General features: G+C 45.6%; 2 protein-coding genes across 2 annotated transcripts in view; both read right to left on the reverse strand.

The window, feature by feature from the left end:
• LOC141074981 (oocyte zinc finger protein XlCOF8.4-like) overlaps nucleotides 1-13731 on the reverse strand; it is a 287451-nt gene extending 273720 nt beyond the window's left edge. The window contains exon 1 of the mRNA XM_073562309.1: nucleotides 13698-13731. The gene's annotated coding sequence lies outside the window, so the exon portion shown is untranslated. The remainder of the gene's footprint in view (nucleotides 1-13697) is intronic.
• Nucleotides 2809-19776, reverse strand: part of LOC141074977 (uncharacterized) — a 103959-nt gene continuing 86991 nt past the window's right edge. Inside the window, exon 13 of the mRNA XM_073562305.1 lies at nucleotides 2809-4444. Within this exon, the coding sequence (XP_073418406.1) occupies nucleotides 3069-4444 (1376 nt within the window). The 3' untranslated portion in view covers nucleotides 2809-3068. The remainder of the gene's footprint in view (nucleotides 4445-19776) is intronic.

Genomic DNA, 19776 nt, shown 5'->3' on the forward strand with positions numbered 1-19776 from the left:
AGCAGCGCTGCACATTGCGCTGCCGTGGGGGGCTCAGGGAAGCACGGAGGGAGCCCCCTCCCTCCCGATGCTTCCCTTTAACTCCCGGTACACCGCGATCGCGTTTGATCGCGGTGTGCAAGGGGTTAATGTGTCGGGGGCGGTCCGTGACCGCCCCTGACACATTGTGCCGGGTGTCAGCTGTGATAATCAGCTGACACCCGGCCGCGATCAGCGGCGCTCACCACGTGGGCGCCGCTGATCGCGGTAGACGTACTATCCCGTCCCCGGTCATACGGGCCCGGGTACCGTGGACGGGATAGTACGTCTCATGTCAGGAAGGGGTTAAGAGAGCTTTTCCCTAAGACAGCAGTGAAGCACACAGTTCGAATCGCGGTTGTTGACTTCCAACCTCCGGACCATCAATTCTTCAACACCAAAACATTAGCAGCAGCAGTGGTGGAAGTAGAAGAAGCAATTTTTGTGAGTCCTTTGACACTTTTTTAGGCCAACGCATGACGTGGGTTACTTGCTTACATATTTTGGCCAAAATATTAACTAATACCTCTCATATTTTTTATATGTGCCTTTTGCACTTTATTTTTCAGGGTGCAGTTGGGCCCATTCGGTCTTGTAAACTGTGGTGTCTGTTCACATGGGATGCATTTGGATGGCACTAGGCAGCCCGCCTGATCTAATAGTATGGGTGTAACTAATAGGCTGTTAGCCTGGATGCTGTGCATTACCATTGTGTGAACAGCGCCGCATACAAGTCTTCATTGTGCATTAATATACCAAGCAACCGCCCCTCCACACATTGGTAGTTTGTGAGCGGTTGTCTCATCGGTATTCTTGCACCTGTGTTGCCGCCATCTTAACTATATGGGCGCACTCACCCTGATAGTGCATTTGTTTGGAGGTCTGGGCAGGTCGGCATCTCTGCTTTTTGCTGTTTTTGAACATTTGCCTGAATTTTTATATCTACACATGATTTACACAAATTATATTTTCTTGTCTTAACTCTTTACTATTTAACATTAGAAGCTGTGTATTTTTGTAATTATTTGTATGTATACATGATTGATTACCACTTCTGTCTCTGTAAAAACAATCCCCTTTAACCCCTTTCTGACATCGGGTGTAAACGTACACTGATGTCGGACTCCCTCCTTTTGATGTGGGATCTGGCGCTGAGCCCACATCTTTTCTCGCACATGATGGGCCAGAAATCCCGCACATCGGTGACCCTGTCACGTGATCGCGGGTCACCGATAGGTTGGCATGACAACCAGAGGTCTCCAGCAGACCTCTATGGTTGTCACTGCCGGATCCTATGAGCTCTGCCCAGTGGTCGGCGCTCATAGCAAGTGAGCAACTCTGCTACATGCAGGTGATCTGATCATTGCCTGCATGTAGCAGAGCTGATCGGGTTATAGCAGCTTCTAGCCTCCCATTGAGACTATTGAAGCATGCCTGTGGAGACATGGGGTGGTCAGCGCGCACCCCGGTCCGCTGGCCGAAACAACATGGATCAGGGATCATCCCACCGAACGCAGGCTCTCCCTTTAACATGGGCATAACGCTACTCAGACAACACACACACAGTGAGGGTAATGCAGTGTGGCAATGCTTTATTGTACCACAAAACAGGCAGATAACACATAGAACAGTCCCAGCAAAATACCCAACAGAGTGCACATTACAGAATCTCAGCCTTCCACTGATTTGCTCCAGGGTCGCTACCCCACCTGTGGCACACACAGAGAGGAGGTAACAACAAGCGTAGGAAGATGACAATCCATTCAGTCCATACAAGGTAAAAAAAGGCCAGTTGATCCGAGGATCACAACCTGGCTTCTCCAAACGTATCCATGGTTCAGCGATGGTCAGTGGAGCAGCTCTGTATTCTTCCAACCAAGGCTGAAAACCCCTAGGTTGTTTCCTGTAGAATGATAGATCCATGTCCCTCGTGATGTAAAAACTATACGAAGTATAAAGTTTGAAGTCTGGGATCTGCCGATATGTGGCTAGTTTTCTGTTTCAGATAACATGATTTTAATTTTTTTTTGTCCAGTCTCGCTTGAATATAGATCAATATTAAATAGTCAACTGATGACGCCTTTGGTGAGGACAATGAAACCAATAGAAATAAGAGGCTTGGAGAGTGAGTGTGTATACATCACCTCACCCTATATACTGAGATGTGGGGTATATGTTTGTTTGTATTAGTCACCTTCTGACTAACCTTCAGGGGGTGAATTATGGGTATAGTTTTACATTTGGAATTAATAAAGTTTAGTTTTAGCCTATTTTCAGCAAACATGAGGAATGACAAGAGACAACCCATTTAAGAAAATTCAATTTTGGTTAAAACTATTCCAACATTATGAACATAAAAAAGGCTTCTCCCCTATGTGACGCTTCTGATGTTTATTAACAGCTGATTTCCAAGTAAAATATTGACTATATTAAGAAAATCAAAAAGGCTTCTCCCCTGTGTAACTGCTCTGATGTCTAACAAGAAGCGCTTTCTGGTTAAAATATTTCCCACATTCTGAACAGGAAAAAGGCTTCTCCCCTGTGTGAGTTTTATGGTGATTAACCAAATCTGATTTCTGGTTAAAACATTTCCCACATTCTGAACAGGAAAAAGGCTTCTCCCCTGTGTGAGTTCTCTGGTGAGGTGGCTCAGTCGCAAGCACTGCAGCCTTGTAGTGCTGTAGTCCTGGGTTCAACTCCCATCTAGGACAACATCTGCAAGGAGTTTGTATGTTCTCCCCGTGTTTGCGTGGGTTTCCTCCCACATTCAAAAGACATACTGATAGGGAATTTACATTGTGAGCCCCATTGGGGCCAGTGATGATAATGTGTGCAAACTGTAAAGGGCTGCGGAATAGGTTAGTGCTATATAAAAAGAAAGATTATTATTAGTAGTAAGATTCCATTTCTGTTAAAACATTTCCCACATTATGAACAGGAAAAATGGCTTCTCTGATGTGATCAAGATATATTTTCAATTAAACATGAAGGAAGTTTCTCCCCTGTGTGAGTTATTTGGTGTGGAACAAGACTCCCTTTCTGGTTAAAAATTATTCCACATCCTGAACATGAAAAAGGCTTCTCCCCTGGTGAGTTCTCTGGTGCCTAACACAATCTGATTTATTGCAAAAACATTTCCCACATTCTGAACATGAAAAAGGCTTCTCCCCTGTGTGGGTTCTCTGGTGGGTAACAAAATTTGATTTGTACGGAAAATATTTCCTGCATTCTGAACATGAAAAAGGTTTCTCCCCTGTGTGTGTTCTCTGGTGATTAACAAAATGTGATTTATGTGCAAAATATTTCCCACATTCTGAACAGGAAAAAGGCTTCTCCCCTGTGTGAATTCTCTGGTGAGTAACAAAATGTGACTTATGTGCAAAACATTTCCCACATTCTGAACAGGAAAAAGGCTTCTCCCCTGTGTGAGTTCTTTGGTGTCTAACAAATTGTGATTTAAGTGCAAAACATTTCCCACATTCTGAACAGGAAAAAGGCTTTTCCCCTGTGTGAGTTCTATGGTGATTAACCAAATCTGATTTCTGGTTAAAACATTTCCCACATTCTGAACAGGAAAAAGGCTTCTCCCCTGTGTGAGCTCTATGGTGATTAACCAAATCTGATTTCTGGTTAAAACATTTCCCACATTCAGAACAGGAAAAAGGCTTCTCCCCTGTGTGAGTTCTATGGTGATTAACCAAATTTGATTTACGGTTAAAACATTTCCCACATTCTGAACAGGAAAAAGGCTTCTCCCCTGTGTGAGTTCTTTGGTGTCTAACAAATTGTGATTTAAGTGCAAAACATTTCCCACATTCTGAACAGGAAAAAGGCTTCTCCCCTGTGTGAGTTCTATGGTGATTAACCAAATCTGATTTCTGGATAAAACATTTCCCACATTCTGAACAGGAAAAAGGCTTTTCCCCTGTGTGAGTTCTATGGTGATTAACCAAATCTGATTTCTGGTTAAAACATTTCCCACATTCAGAACAGGAAAAAGGCTTCTCCCCTGTGTGAGTTCTATGGTGATTAACCAAATTTGATTTCCAGTTAAAACATTTCCCACATTCAGAACAGGAAAAAGGCTTCTCTCCTGTGTGAGTTCTCTGGTGAGTAACAAAATGTGATTTCTGTATAAAACATTTCCCACATTCTGAACAGGAAAAAGGCTTCTCCCCTGTGTGAGTTCTATGGTGATTAACAAAATTTGATTTCCGGTTAAAACATTTCCCACATTCTGAACAGGAAAAAGGCTTCTCTCCTGTGTGAGTTCTCTGGTGAGTAACAAAATGTGATCTCTGTATAAAACATTTCCCACATTCTGAACAGGAAAAAGGCTTCTCCCCTGTGTGAGTTCTATGGTGATTAACCAAATCTGATTTCCATGTAAAACACTTCCCACATTCTGAACATGAGAATGACTTCTCTGCTTTAGTAGCAGTTTGTTTTTTATTGCCTTTTTTGTGACATTGCTTTCCCTTATTACTCAGTAATGAATCAGAAGATGGGACCTGTTTCATAAGATCAGATGACAAATCTTTGCTATGAATGGATGATGATATATCTGGAGTAATAGCAATCACTTCAGTTGTATCTTGTAGGATCTCAAGATCATCAGATTTAAAAATTGAAGATGTCAACTGTCCCTCTGATCTCCTGGTACAGTCATCTGCTAAAATAAAAAAACAATTATTATTTATTACTAAAATATCCTTTAGTTTTATATTTTTGAACATTTCTACTTAAATTGTCCATAAAAATGGCAAGCTATGTAAAAGCTTTAATTATTTACCAAGACAATGACAGTTCACAGTGTAATAGAAAACCTTGTTGGATAAGCCAGTAGTGTGTGGTGTTCAACTGTTTGTTCATTCTGCCTCCCAAATATCGAATACAAAGAAACCAATCAATGTTATGTAGGCAAAAATAATACCAATTCTCATCTCACAAAAAACAAGTCCCCACTCAGGGCCATCATCTGTCAATGGAAAAACAGAGGTTCCCACACTATTAGTGGCTCAAAGGCTGTTGAAAAGCAACAGAGTTTCTATAAACCAATCCAGCAAAATCCGCTCTCACTCCGGAGTCTTGCAGTGTGCGCAAACAACATTTAGGATCCCTGTATTTAGCAATATTATAGTGAGAAGAATCCACTTAATTTGCGGTGTCTCCTGGAGAACAATCTGGGCACTATGTGCTGGGTAATAAAATGGCAAATGTGTAATTTTCACTCCAACATCCACTGCATGTTAATTTCCAGAAAGTTGCTGTGGAGTCAAATTATTCACTCCTCCTACACACATGGTCAAAATTGTTGGTATCCGTTGTTTAATGAAACCCACAATGGTCACAGAAATAACTTTAATCTTACAAAAGTAATAATAATTAAAAAATCTATGAAAATGAACAACTGAAAGTCAGACATTGCTTTTCAGCCATGCTTCCACAAAATTAAAAAAAAAAATAAAACTCATGAAATAGGCCTGGACAGAAATGATTGTACCCTTAACTAAAATATTTTATTGCACAACCTTTGGAGGCAATTGTTGAAATAAAATGATTCCTGTAGCTGTCAATGAGACTTCTGCTCCTCTCGACAGGTATTTTGGCCCACTCTTCAAGAGCAACTACTTCAGTTGTCTCATGTTTGAAGGTTGCCTTTTCCAGACGGCATGTTTCAGCTCTTTCCAAAGATGCTCATTAGGATTTAGGTCAGGGCTCATAGAAGGCCACTTCAGAATAGTCCAATATTTTCCTCTCAGCCATTCTTGCGTGTTTTTAGCTGTGTATTGTGTGTCATTATCCTGTTGCAAGACCCATGACCTGCGACTGAGACCAAGCTTTCTGACATTGGGCAGCACATTTCTCTCTAGAATCCCTTGATAGTCTTGAGATTTCATTGTACGATGGAGATTCTAGACACCCTGTGCCAGATGCAGCAAAGCAGCCCCAGAACGTAACAGAGTCTCCTCCATGTTTCACAGTAGGGACAGTGTTCTTTTTGTGATATGCCTCATTTTTCCATCTGAGAACATAGAGCTGACGTGCCTTGCCAGAAAGTTCCATTTTTGTCTCATCTGTCCATAGGACATTCTCCCAGAGGCTTTGTAGCTTGTCAACATGTAGTTTAGCAAATTCCAGTCTGATTTTTTTTCAACAATGGTGTCCTCCTTGGTCGTCTCCCATGAAGTCCACTTTGGCTCATAGAACGACGGATGGTGTGATCTGACACTGATGTTCCTTTGAGCTTCAAGTTCACCTTTAATCTGTTTACAAGTTTTTCTGGGCTCTTTTGTCACCATTCATATTATCCGTCTCTTTGATTTGTCATCAATTTTCCTCCTGCGGCCACGTCCAGGGAGGTTGGGTACAGTCCTATGGATATTAAATTTCTGAATAATATGTGCAACTTTAGTCACAAGAACATGAAGCTGCTTGGAGATGGTCTTATAACTTTTACCTGTAACATGTTTGTCTATAATTTTCTTTCTAATCTCCTGAGACAACTCTTTCCTTCGCTTCCTCTGGTCCATGTTGAGTGTGATACACACCATGTCACCACACACCACACTGAGTATCTGTAGCCTCTATACAGGCCACTCACTGATTCCAGGATTGTAGACACCTGTGATGCTAATTAGTGGACACACCGCGATTTACACATTCTGTGGAAGCCTGGTTGAAAAGCAATGTCTGACTTTCATTTGTTCATTTTCATAGATTTTTTATTTATTATTACTTTTGTGAGATTCAAGTTATTTCTGTGACCATTGTGGGTTTTTCTGTCATTAAACGAGGGATACCAACAATTTTGACCCCGTGTGTATAGATTACAACCCTCAGGGAATTAATTTATAAAATGGAATCACTTTATGGGGATTTCGACTATTCTGGTTTTCTGTCATTTAGTTATATTAGGGCTTCTGCATATGGTGTGTCCAATCTCATCTGGGACCTGTTCCTGCTGTCCAGCTGGAGTAATCTGCTTCCTACTTCAGCCAATTGGAAAGTACCACACCCTACTAAAGCGCAAAGCACATGGGCGGAATCTGCCAGATACAGCGCTGTTCTCCTCTGGTTCAGTCCTCTGTGCTCAGCTTGCGGATTGTGTATTTATCCCCTGTTGTGACCGTGGCCCGTTTACTGACTACTCTTGTGTCTTCTGGTTCTGTATTCTGTCCTTCTGGTTCTGACCCAGCTACCTGACTATTCTTCTTGCCATCTAACACTACAGAATAGCAAGTCCAAGCCTAGGGGTCGCAGTGTAAGTCCAGATCCATGTAAGGGTGTTAAAGGGCGATGAGCAAGGCAATCCCTGGGATATGGAAAGCAGAGAAGATAGAGCCAAGAAAGCTCAAAAGATGTCCACCATGAACAGCCAGGTGACCATGAACAGTGCTCCCAATACATTGTGTCTGCAAACTATTCCAGCTAGATCTGCATTCAAATAGCTAAATGGCGCTCCTTCCCTTCTGAACACTGCCATGTGCCCAGACAGTAGAGTATAATCGTATATAGAGTATAGTGCGAAGCTGGAAAATAATTTGTAAGATCCATTTGTTTTCTATTATCCTTTGTGAAGAATTCCAAACTTACCACCACATAAAGTGACACACGTCAGATATTAATAATGGGGCCTGATTAAGAACACAAAACTGGCGGCGGGAAGAGGTTAAATCAGAGGATTTTGGACACTACTGTAATCAAACACTGTGACTATAGACAATAACATCTACTGAAATTATCAAACTCCACAGTCTCCATCAGTAATAAATGAGCAGCTAGTGGTGAAACCTCTCTGGGGTAATTAGGGTATGGGGCTCGGTGACCTCACAATCTAAACAATCGTAAGCTCCAATATTTTCTGTCAGATGAGTTTCAAGAAGAAATATTACACATTTAAAGAGAACTGTGTATAATAGTACAGAGCTGAGATGTCTTAAAGGGAACCTGTCAGCAGGATTGTGCTCAGTAACCTACAGACACTGTCAGGTCAGCGCCGTTATACTGATTACAATGATACCTGGTGATGAAATCCGTCTTGTGGTTGTTGTGTAATCTGTATTTGTAGTTTTCAGTTAATGATATTCTCGTGCTCGGGGGCGGGGCTGTGGGCGGGGCTTTGTTGTGCTCTGATTACATATTCATCTGTATTAGCTTATGACAGGTCGCTGACCCCTCACTGTGAAAATGAGGGGCAATACCCCGAAACAGCTGTCTGTGGATGGATACTATGTTTTGGCATAGGTGGTTTCCTTCATTGGAGACTGCCCTTCCCGTGGTTGTTCCTTCCCGGGGAAAGACCTGGCTAGTCATTGCTTGCGTTGAGAAACATGTGATGGTGTCTCCGCGGCTTCTGTTTTGCATGTTTTGCATATTTCCCATAAGGGATGGGGGCATTGCTCTAGAATCACTGCGTTGAGAAACACGTGATGGTGTCTCTGCAGTGTCGGATGTTGATCTCCATGAGTTCATTCATCCTCATTTTCACAGTCTTTTACTAGGCATTGCTCCTACCAGCCAGTTTCCTACTCCACACTGATGAGGGGCAATACCCCGAAACAGCTGTCTGTGGATGGATACCATGTTTTGGCATAGGTGGTTTCCTTCATTGGAGACTGCCCTTCCCGTGGTTGTTCCTTCCGGGGAAAGACCTGGCTGGTCATTGCTGACCCCTCACTGACCTGCCCCCCATTATTACATAATGCATATAATAGCATTGATATTATTATTGATAATGCCTATAATATTGTGGCTATTGTGAGGCTTAGAAAAAAAATTACATCCAGCAAAATGACACCAGTGGCGCCTGCGCAGTAGCCTCTATCTCTTACGTATAGATACTACTGCGCAGGCGCCGACATCGCCAGTGACATTTTGCTAGATGTAATACAGATGAATATGTAATTAGAGCACCACATGAAGCACATATTTTTCTACAAGTGATTTTCTATCTTGTCAGCACATTCTATGTATGCTGTCAGTTGGCTTTATAGTTACAGATCTGGGCAGGTAACGGTCAGCGTCTCCTAATGTGAAGGAGAGAATGGCTACTGAAATCAATTATTAAACCTTATATAAGTCAGTTCAGATATGGTGTACCAAGATGGCGTCTGTGTCTTCAGACAACACCCTGGAAGGAATCCTTGGAATGCAGAAGCTGAGATACTGGATACCATATATGGAAGTGAAGCTGAAATGGACCTATCATAGACTGACACTGGCTACTCAGGAGATTGTGTGACACCCATCTCCTGTCTCTTTGTCTTGAGAATAAACTTCAGTTGTGTGCAAGCCTTTGCTGAGAAAGGAGTAGACATCTAACTCTGCGTTCAGTATGACTCTTTAAGCGCGCACTCGGCCTATGTTGGGTCAGTACAAGCAATCATATTGATCTTGCCTTAAGGGATCACCCTCACACTAATCCCAGGGGGGGTGGATCCTCCAGGTCGTAAGTTCTATAGAAAAGGTCTTTCAATGCCCAAAGTCATTTGAACAGTTTTGGGTGGAGGATAATGTTGTGGTCTAGACGCAAAATGGTGATCATGGTAATACGGCCGGACTACACCACCGATAAAGCAGCCACAGCCGGTGACTGAGAGGAATCTGTGACTTCTCTGCATTCAGTGGTTACTACTCACCTGGGTAGTCATATGTGGGAATCTCCTCTTTACACCGCTCATCACCCCTCACATATGTCTCTGTAGTATTAATATGGGTCAGATCTTCACCCTGAAACAAATATTGTAAAAGTCACCGACAGATGGAGAAGTCCCATCTATGACCAGCTCTAATCCTGCCATCTCCACCGCTCTCATTACACAAGTATAAAACATATAATACTGGTGGATAAAACAAGACTGAGCACAAGACCTTCACAGCCGTCTACACATCATAGGGGAGATCTCCTGACACCTTCTCTCCATCTACCTGATGATCCTGAGGAGCACTGGGATCTTCTTGGTTATAGTCCTGTGGAAGAAGAGGACGGGGACATCTCTCTGGTGTTGTCCTCTTACTGGATAGATCTGGAGGAAACACATACAGGGACTGAATTCATTCTCTACATACAGATAATTATAGGCCATGTGTATTTAGTCCTGTCTATTACCTGGAGATGTGAGGGGCTGGGGAACCTCCATTATGACGTCCTTGTACAGATCTCTGTGTCCTTCTAAATACTCCCACTCCTCCATGGAGAAATAGACAGCGACATCCTGACACCTTATAGGAACCTGACACATACAATGATACCGTCATCCCCCCGATCCCTTCATAGCGTTATTGTATAATGTCCCAGCATTCCCAGCAGTGTCACCTCTCCAGTCAGCAGCTCAATCATCTTGTAGGTGAGTTCTAGGATCTTCTGGTCATTGATGTCCTCATGGATCAGGGGGTGAGGTGGAGGCCCCGTGATTGGGCTCAGGGGTCTTCCACATCCCTCAAACACAGGGTCCTGACAGCGATCACTAGAGGTCTTCTTCACCACTGTGTAATCCTGGTAATGGAGAGACACATTAATAAATCTCACTACAGACATTTCCAGAGTCCTCACCTCTCCAGTTCTGTCCATCTGTTATTCCCATAGATAAGAATGATGTAATGTGACGTCATCAGACTCTCTCACCTCTCCAGTGAGATGGAAGAGGATCTCTAGGGTGAGGTGTAACATCCTCTCTGCCATCTTGTCTCTGTCCATATCCATCCTTGATGGGTAAATCAGGAAAATTCTCTTCTGTAGAAGATCTTCACTGAGAGGATCCGATATTGTAGAGACCTGAATGAGAAGAAGATGATCCGATGTAACATCATAAGAATCCTGTGTAATAATACAATTACTGGAGATAATAAGGGAAACATATGAGGAGATTTATTATCTTACAGGGTTTAGTTTTCTTCCCTGACATCTACTAATAAAACCTATATATTTAGGCCACAGACAACAAGCAGTTTCCTCCTCGGAGTCGGCAGCTGAACACGTTCCTCATAGACTCATCTTCCATAACGCTAATTCTCGTCTCATTACCGACACTGGAATCGGCATTAGCAATACTGCAGGAGATATTCATTACATGCAACATGAGAAATAACTCCTTCATGATGAGGACGACATCTTCATCTTCTACTGCGGCTCTAGAGACAGATGTGGCCAGAGTCGGTCACTGCCTCCATCCCCACCGGCCGTCTATATGAAGGTTTCCCGTCTTCCCCGCACTGGAATCTTCTCGTTAGATCTCAGCTCTGAGTCACACACAGAAGTTTGAGGCTTTTAGAAAAGATTTTTTGTTTCCAAAATCACAACGGACAGAAATGATCTGATCCCAAAGTCTCCATGTACAGTGATTTATGGGGTTTATTTCTGGCCTTAGGCTTTCCTATATTACAAGAAAAACTCCAGAAAAAGCCGACATTAAAATGTTTCTAAAGAAAAAGTGGCTCCAAAAATTCTTGTAAGAAGAAAAAAATATGCAAAAAGCAGAAGACACATTTTATAATTTTTAACATGTTAAACATTTATTAAAAAGAAATGAATCTTTTTGTGCCCCAGAACATAGATGTACACCGCAGGGACGGCACAGAGGAGGCTTCAACAAAAACCCTGAAAAGCAAACATGGCATCTAAGAAGGTGTGACAGAGTTTGGCTGAATGCCCCCCGCCCCCAAGTACTCGATAGTATGGGGCGGCCTAGTTACTCCGATACTTACATGCCTAATAATGGGGTCTGGGCTGCAATGTATGAAGGTCTATTAGGCCGGGCCAGAGGCAGCGTCCAATAAGTTACCTTATAACGCCCCCATACACAGTAGACTAAAGTTACATGAAAGCACTGATTTCGGGGGGTTTGGCCGACCATATAATGTATTTGGGGGCCTCCCGACAGATGATGTCAGGGCAGAGAAGGATCCGGCATCCTGAATTTCAGAGGATAATCCGTTTGTTCTTCCTGTAGATAATCCTCCGCTAGAGGAGTCTGGAGGCGACTCTTTCATACAGACCACAGGAAAGCTGGAATATTTGTGTGTATGGGGGAGTCGGGAGAGATCGCCGTCTGCCAAATGACCGTTCAGCCAACTCTGATCTCATGTGTATGGGGCCGTTAGTAATAAACTGATGGGCAGTGATGATACACGGCACTACAGTAGTACAGGGCATCACCGGAGCCATCAGAGGCTTGTATGTTGTATGATCGCACTGATCAGAGGGGTTTAAAAAAGGTTTAAAGTAGAAAAAAATATCACAGTTTCAGCAACAAGAAATATCCATCACTATATGGAAAGCAGAGTCACTGCACAATGTTAGTTACGTCTCGTCCATAACTACTTTATTATACTCTATTATCCTGTACACAGTGGAGTAGATAGAAATCACAGATCCCACAGCAATAGCTGGAATTGGACCCTCCAACGTAAAGAAAAAAAAATCTATCTATATACACGGTTCAAAAAAATAAAGGGAACACTTAAACAACAGAATATAACTCCAAGAAAATCAAACTTCTGTGAAATCAAACTGTCCACTTAGGAAGCAACACTGACTGACAATCAATTTCACATGCTGTTGTGCAAATGGAATAGACAACAGATGGAAATTATTGGCAATTATCAAGACACCCTCAATAAAGGAGTGGTTCTGCAGGTGTGGACCACAGACCACATCTCAGTACCAATGCTTTCTGGCTGATGTTTTGGTCACTTTTGAATGGTGGTTGTGCTTTCACACTTGTAGTAACATGAGACGGACTCTACAACTGACACAAGTGGCTCAGGTAGTGCAGCTCATCCAGGATGGCACATCGATGCGAGCTGTGGCAAGAAGGTTTGCTGTGTCAGTCAGCGTAGTGTCCAGAGGCTGGAGGTGCTACCAGGAGACAGGTCAGTACACAAGGAGATGTGGAGGGAGCCGTATGAGGGCAACAACCCAGTAGCAGGACCGCTACCTCCACCTTTATGCAAGGAGGAACAGGAGGAGCACTGCCAGAGCACTGCAAAATGATCTTCAGCAGGCCACAAATGTTCATGTGTCTGCACAAACGGTTACAAAACAACTCCATGAGGATGGTCTGAGGGCCCGACGTCCACAGATGGGGGTTGTGCTCACAGCCCAATACCGTACAGGATGCTTGGCATTTCCCACAGAACACCAGGATAGGCAAATTCACCACTGGAGCCCTGTGTTCTTCACAGATGGAAGCAGGTTCACACTGAGCACATGTGACAGCCGTGACAGAGTCTGGAGACGCCGTGGAGAGCGATCTGCTGTCTGCAACATCCTTCAGCATGACCGGTTTGGCAGAGGTCAGTAATGGTGCGGGGTGGCATTTCTTTGGAGGCCACACGATGTTGGGCTGTGAGCACAACCCCCATGGAGACACAATTGTGCCTTTACCTGGAGATAAATTCCCAGTGGGGGCAATTTCCAAAATGCAATAACTTAAGTGGGGAATTCAGCTCTTTTCACACTTAAGGGATCTGTATATGGAGTCTACAAACTACAGTGGGGGAATAAGGATTTGTTACGCTGCCAATTTTGGGGCTAAAGTCACATTTTTGTGAGGAAAAAAAGTACAATTGTCATTTTTTCCTTCCACATTGCTTAAATGCCTGTCACACTATCCGAATTCAGATATTGTCCTGTCAGAAAGGAGAATACAGGGAGCAAAAGGGTTAATAGGACTCACAGGAGGAACCTGCCCAGAAAGCAGAAGATCCAGGAGTGTCTGCCACATATATGACTGCTCTGTGCTCACAGGACCTGTGATGAGGTCACAGGAGGGGAGGAGTCAGGGGTCACATGATCAGGGGCCTCAGTGTGTGCAGGACTCAGTGTGCTGGAGCGCTCCCGATAATCAGCTGTGTGTGTCGCGCTGTGTGATAGTCACAGCACCTGCATGGAGAGCGACACATGCAGCTGATTATCGGGAGCGCTCCAGGGATCCGGGCCTTCACTAGACCCCTGTACAGCTGTATAATGAGGCCCAGGCTTTATAGTGAAGGGATAGGAGTGAGGGCCTGTTCCCAGGAGCTACAGTCTGAGGAAAGGGCTAAAAAGCCTTCACTAGACCCCTGTACAATGAGGCCCAGGCTTTATAGTGAAGGGAAAGGAGTGAGGATCTGTTCCCAGGAGCTACAGACTGAGGAAAGAGCTAAAAAAACCTTCACTAGACCCCTGTACAGCTGTATAGTGAGGCCCAGGCTTTATAGTGAAGGGACAGGAGTGAGGGCCCGTTCCCAGGAGCTACAGACTGAGGAAAGAGCTAAAAAGCCTTCACTAGACCCCTGTACAGCTGTATAATGAGGCCCAGGCTTTATAGTGAAGGGACAGGAGTGAGGGCCTGTTCCCAGGAGCTACGGAATGAGGAAAGGGCTAAAAAGCCTTCACTAGACCCCTGTACAGCTGTATAATGAGGACCAGGCTTTATAGTGAAGGGACAGGAGTGAGGGCCTGTTCCCAGGAGCTACAGTCTGAGGAAAGGGCTAAAAAGCCTTCACTAGACCCCTGTACAGGTGTATAATCAGGACCAGGCTTTATAGTGAAGGGACAGGAGTGAGGGCCTGTGCCCAGGAGCTACAGTCTGAGGAAAGGGCTAAAAAGCCTTCACTAGACCCCTGTACAGCTGTATAATGAGGCCCAGGCTTTATAGTGAAGGGAAGGAGTGAGGACCTGTTCCCAGGAGCTACAGACTGAGAAAAGAGCTAAAAAAACCTTCACTAGACCTCTGTACAGCTGTATAGTGAGGCCCAGGCTTTATAGTGAAGGGACAGGAGTGAGGGCCTGATCCCAGGAGCTACAGACTGAGGAAAGGGCTAAAAAGCCTTCACTAGACCCCTGTACAGCTGTATAACGAGGCCCAGGCTTTATAGTGAAGGGACAGGAGTGAGCACCTGTTCCCAAGGAGCTACAGTCTGAGGAAAGGGCTAAAAAGCCTTCACTAGACCCCTGTACAGCTGTATAATGAGGCCCAGGATTTATAGTGAAGGGACAGGAGTGAGGGCCTGTGCCCAGGAGCTACAGTCTGAAGAAAGAGCTAAAAAGCCTTCACTAGACCGCTGTACAGCTGTATAATGAGGCCCAGGCTTTATAGTGAAGGGACAGGAGTGAGGGCCTGTGCCCAGGAGCTACAGTCTGAGGAAAGGGCTAAAAAGCCTTCACTAGACCCCTGTACAGCTGTATAATGAGGCAAAGGCTTTATAGTGAAGGGACAGGAGTGAGGGCCTGTTCCCAGGAGCTACTGTCTGAGGAAAGGGCTAAAAAGCCTTCACTGGACTCCTGTACAGCTGCATAATGAGGCCCAGGCTTTATAGTGAAGGGACAGGAGTGAGGGCCTGTGCCCAGGAGCTACAGACCGAGGAAAGAGCTAAAAAGCCTTCACTAGACCCCTGTACAGCTATAAAATGAGGCCCAGGCTTTATAGTGAAGGGACAGGAGTGAGGGCCTGTGCCCAGGAGCTACAGTCTGAGGAAAGGGCTAAAAAGCCTTCACTAGACCCCTGTACAGCTGTATAATGAGGCCCAGGCTTTATAGTGAAGGGACAGGAGTGAGGGCCTGTTCCCAGGAGCTACAGTCTGAGGAAAGGGCTAAAAAGCCTTCACTAGACCCCTGTACAGCTGTATAATGAGGCCCAGGCTTTATAGTGAAGGGAAAGGAGTGAGGATCTGTTCCCAGGAGCTACAGACTGAGGAAAGAGCTAAAAAACCTTCACTAGACCCCTGTACAGCTGTATAGTGAGGCCCAGGCTTTATAGTGAAGGGACAGGAGTGAGGGCCCGTTCCCAGGAGCTACAGACTGAGGAAAGAGCTAAAAAGCCTTCACTAGACCCCTGTACAGCTGTATAATGAGGCCCAGGCTTTATAGTGAAGGGACAGGAGTGAGGGCCTGTTCCCAGGAGCTACGGACTGAGGAAAGGGCTAAAAAGCCTTCACTAGACCCCTGTACAGCTGTATAATGAGGACCAGGCTTTATAGTGAAGGGACAGGAGTGAGGGCCTGTTCCCAGGAGCTACAGTCTGAGGAAAGGACTAAAAAGCCTTCACTAGACCCCTGTACAGCTGTATAATCAGGACCAGGCTTTATAGTGAAGGGACAGGAGTGAGGGCCTGTGCCCAGGAGCTACAGTCTGAGGAAAGGGCTAAAAAGCCTTCACTAGACCCCTGTACAGCAGTATAATGAGGCCCAGGCTTTATAGTGAAGGGAAGGAGTGAGGACCTGTTCCCAGGAGCTACAGACTGAGAAAAGAGCTAAAAAAACCTTCACTAGACCTCTGTACAGCTGTATAGTGAGGCCCAGGCTTTATAGTGAAGGGACAGGAGTGAGGGCCTGATCCCAGGAGCTACAGACTGAGGAAAGGGCTAAAAAGCCTTCACTAGACCCCTGTACAGCTGTATAACGAGGCCCAGGCTTTATAGTGAAGGGACAGGAGTGAGGACCTGTTCCCAAGGAGCTACAGTCTGAGGAAAGGGCTAAAAAGCCTTCACTAGACCCCTGTACAGCTGTATAATGAGGCCCAGGATTTATAGTGAAGGGACAGCAGTGAGGGCCTGTTCCCAGGAGCTACAGTCTGAAGAAAGAGCTAAAAAGCCTTCACTAGACCCCTGTACAGCTGTATAATGAGGCCCAGGCTTTATAGTGAAGGGACAGGAGTGAGGGCCTGTGCCCAGGAGCTACAGTCTGAGGAAAGGGCTAAAAAGCCTTCACTAGACCCCTGTACATCTGTATAATGAGGCAAAGGCTTTATAGTGAAGGGACAGGAGTGAGGGCCTGTTCCCAGGAGCTACTGTCTGAGGAAAGGGCTAAAAAGCCTTCACTGGACTCCTGTACAGCTGCATAATGAGGCCCAGGCTTTATAGTGAAGGGACAGGAGTGAGGGCCTGTGCCCAGGAGCTACAGACCGAGGAAAGGGCTAAAAAGCCTTCACTAGACCCCTGTACAGCTGTATAATGAGGCCCAGGCTTTATAGTGAAGGGACAGGAGTGAGGGCCTGTTCCCAGGAGCTACAGTCTGAGGAAAGGGCTAAAAAGCCTTCACTAGACCCCTGTACAGCTGTATAATGAGGCCCAGGCTTTATAGTGAAGGGAAAGGAGTGAGGATCTGTTCCCAGGAGCTACAGACTGAGGAAAGAGCTAAAAAACCTTCACTAGACCCCTGTACAGCTGTATAGTGAGGCCCAGGCTTTATAGTGAAGGGACAGGAGTGAGGGCCCGTTCCCAGGAGCTACAGACTGAGGAAAGAGCTAAAAAGCCTTCACTAGACCCCTGTACAGCTGTATAATGAGGCCCAGGCTTTATAGTGAAGGGACAGGAGTGAGGGCCTGTTCCCAGGAGCTACGGACTGAGGAAAGGGCTAAAAAGCCTTCACTAGACCCCTGTACAGCTGTATAATGAGGACCAGGCTTTATAGTGAAGGGACAGGAGTGAGGGACTGTTCCCAGGAGCTACAGTATGAGGAAAGGGCTAAAAAGCCTTCACTAGACCCCTGTACAGCTGTATAATCAGGACCAGGCTTTATAGTTAAGGGACAGGAGTGAGGGCCTGTGCCCAGGAGCTACAGTCTGAGGAAAGGGCTAAAAAGCCTTCACTAGACCCCTGTACAGCTGTATAATGAGGCCCAGGCTTTATAGTGAAGGGAAGGAGTGAGGACCTGTTCCCAGGAGCTACAGACTGAGAAAAGAGCTAAAAAAACCTTCACTAGACCTCTGTACAGCTGTATAGTGAGGCCCAGGCTTTATAGTGAAGGGACAGGAGTGAGGGCCTGTTCCCAGGAGCTACTGTCTGAGGAAAGGGCTAAAAAGCCTTCACTGGACTCCTGTACAGCTGCATAATGAGGCCCAGGCTTTATAGTGAAGGGACAGGAGTGAGGGCCTGTGCCCAGGAGCTACAGACCGAGGAAAGAGCTAAAAAGCCTTCACTAGACCCCTGTACAGCTATAAAATGAGGCCCAGGCTTTATAGTGAAGGGACAGGAGTGAGGGCCTGTGCCCAGGAGCTACAGACCGAGGAAAGGGCTAAAAAGCCTTCACTAGACCCCTGTACAGCTGTATAATGAGGCCCAGGCTTTATAGTGAAGGGAAGGAGTGAGGACCTGTTCCCAGGAGCTACAGACTGAGAAAAGAGCTAAAAAAACCTTCACTAGACCTCTGTACAGCTGTATAGTGAGGCCCAGGCTTTATAGTGAAGGGACAGGAGTGAGGGCCTGATCCCAGGAGCTACAGACTGAGGAAAGGGCTAAAAAGCCTTCACTAGACCCCTGTACAGCTGTATAACGAGGCCCAGGCTTTATAGTGAAGGGACAGGAGTGAGGACCTGTTCCCAGGAGCTACAGTCTGAGGAAAGGGCTAAAAAGCCTTCACTAGACCCCTGTACAGCTGCATAATGAGGCCCAGGCTTTATAGTGAAGGGACAGGAGTGAGGGCCTGTGCCCAGGAGCTACAGTCTGAGGAAAGGGCTAAAAAGCCTTCACTAGACCCCTGTACAGCTGTATAACGAGGCCCAGGCTTTATAGTGAAGGGACAGGAGTGAGGGTCTGTTCCCAGGAGCTACAGTCTGAGGAAAGGGCTAAAAAGCCTTCACTAGACCCCTGTACAGCTGCATAATGAGGCCCAGGCTTTATAGTGAAGGGACAGGAGTGAGGGCCTGTGCCCAGGAGCTACAGACCGAGGAAAGGGCTAAAAAGCCTTCACTAGACCCCTGTACAGCTGTATAATGAGGACCAGGCTTTATAGTGAAGGGACAGGAGTGAGGATCTGTTCCGAGGAGCTACAGTCTGAGGAAAGGGCTAAAAAGCCTTCACTAGACCCCTGTACAGCTGTATAATGAGGACCAGGCTTTATAGTGAAGGGACAGGAGTGAGGGCCTGTGCCCAGGAGCTACAGTCTGAGGAAAGAGCTAAAAAGCCTTTACTAGACCCCTGTACAGCTGTATAATGAGGCCCAGGCTTTATAGTGAAGGGAAAGGAGTGAGGACCTGTTCCCAGGAGCTACAGACTGAGGAAAGAGCTAAAAAAAACCTTCACTAGACCTCTGTACAGCTGTATAGTGAGGCCCAGGCTTTATAGTGAAGGGACAGGAGTGAGGGCCCGTTCCCAGGAGCTACAGACTGAGGAAAGAGCTAAAAAACCTTCACTAGACCCCTGTACAGCTGTATAATGAGGCTCAGGCTTTATAGTGAAGGGACAGGAGTGAGGACCTGTTCCCAGGAGCTACAGTCTGAGGAATGGGCTAAAAAGCCTTCACTAGACCCCTGTACAGCTGTATAACGAGGCCCAGGCTTTATAGTGAAGGGACAGGAGTGAGGACCTGTTCCCAGGAGCTACAGTCTGAGGAAAGGGCTAAAAAGCCTTCACTAGACCCCTGTACAGCTGTATAATGAGGCCCAGGATTTATAGTGAAGGGACAGGAGTGAGGGCCTGTGCCCAGGAGCTACAGTCTGAGGAAAGAGCTAAAATGCCTTCACTAGACCCCTGTACAGCTGTATAATGAGGCAAAGGCTTTATAGTAAAGGGACAGGAGTGAGGGCCTGTTCCCAGGAGCTACTGTCAGAGGAAAGGGCTAAAAAGCCTTCACTAGACCCCTGTACAGCTGTATAATGAGGCCCAGGCTTTATAGTGAAGGGACAGGAGTGAGGGCCTGTGCCCAGGAGCTACAGTCTGAGGAAAGGGCTAAAAAGCCTTCACTAGACCCCTGTACAGCTCTATAATGAGGCCCAGGCTTTATAGTGAAGGGACAGGAGTGAGGGCCTGTGCCCAGGAGCTACAGTCTGAGGAAAGG

This window comes from Dendrobates tinctorius, unplaced genomic scaffold (assembly GCF_039654945.1).
Source record: "Dendrobates tinctorius isolate UK_male_01 unplaced genomic scaffold, ASM3965494v1 ptg000345l, whole genome shotgun sequence".
Taxonomy (NCBI): Eukaryota; Metazoa; Chordata; class Amphibia; order Anura; family Dendrobatidae; genus Dendrobates; species Dendrobates tinctorius.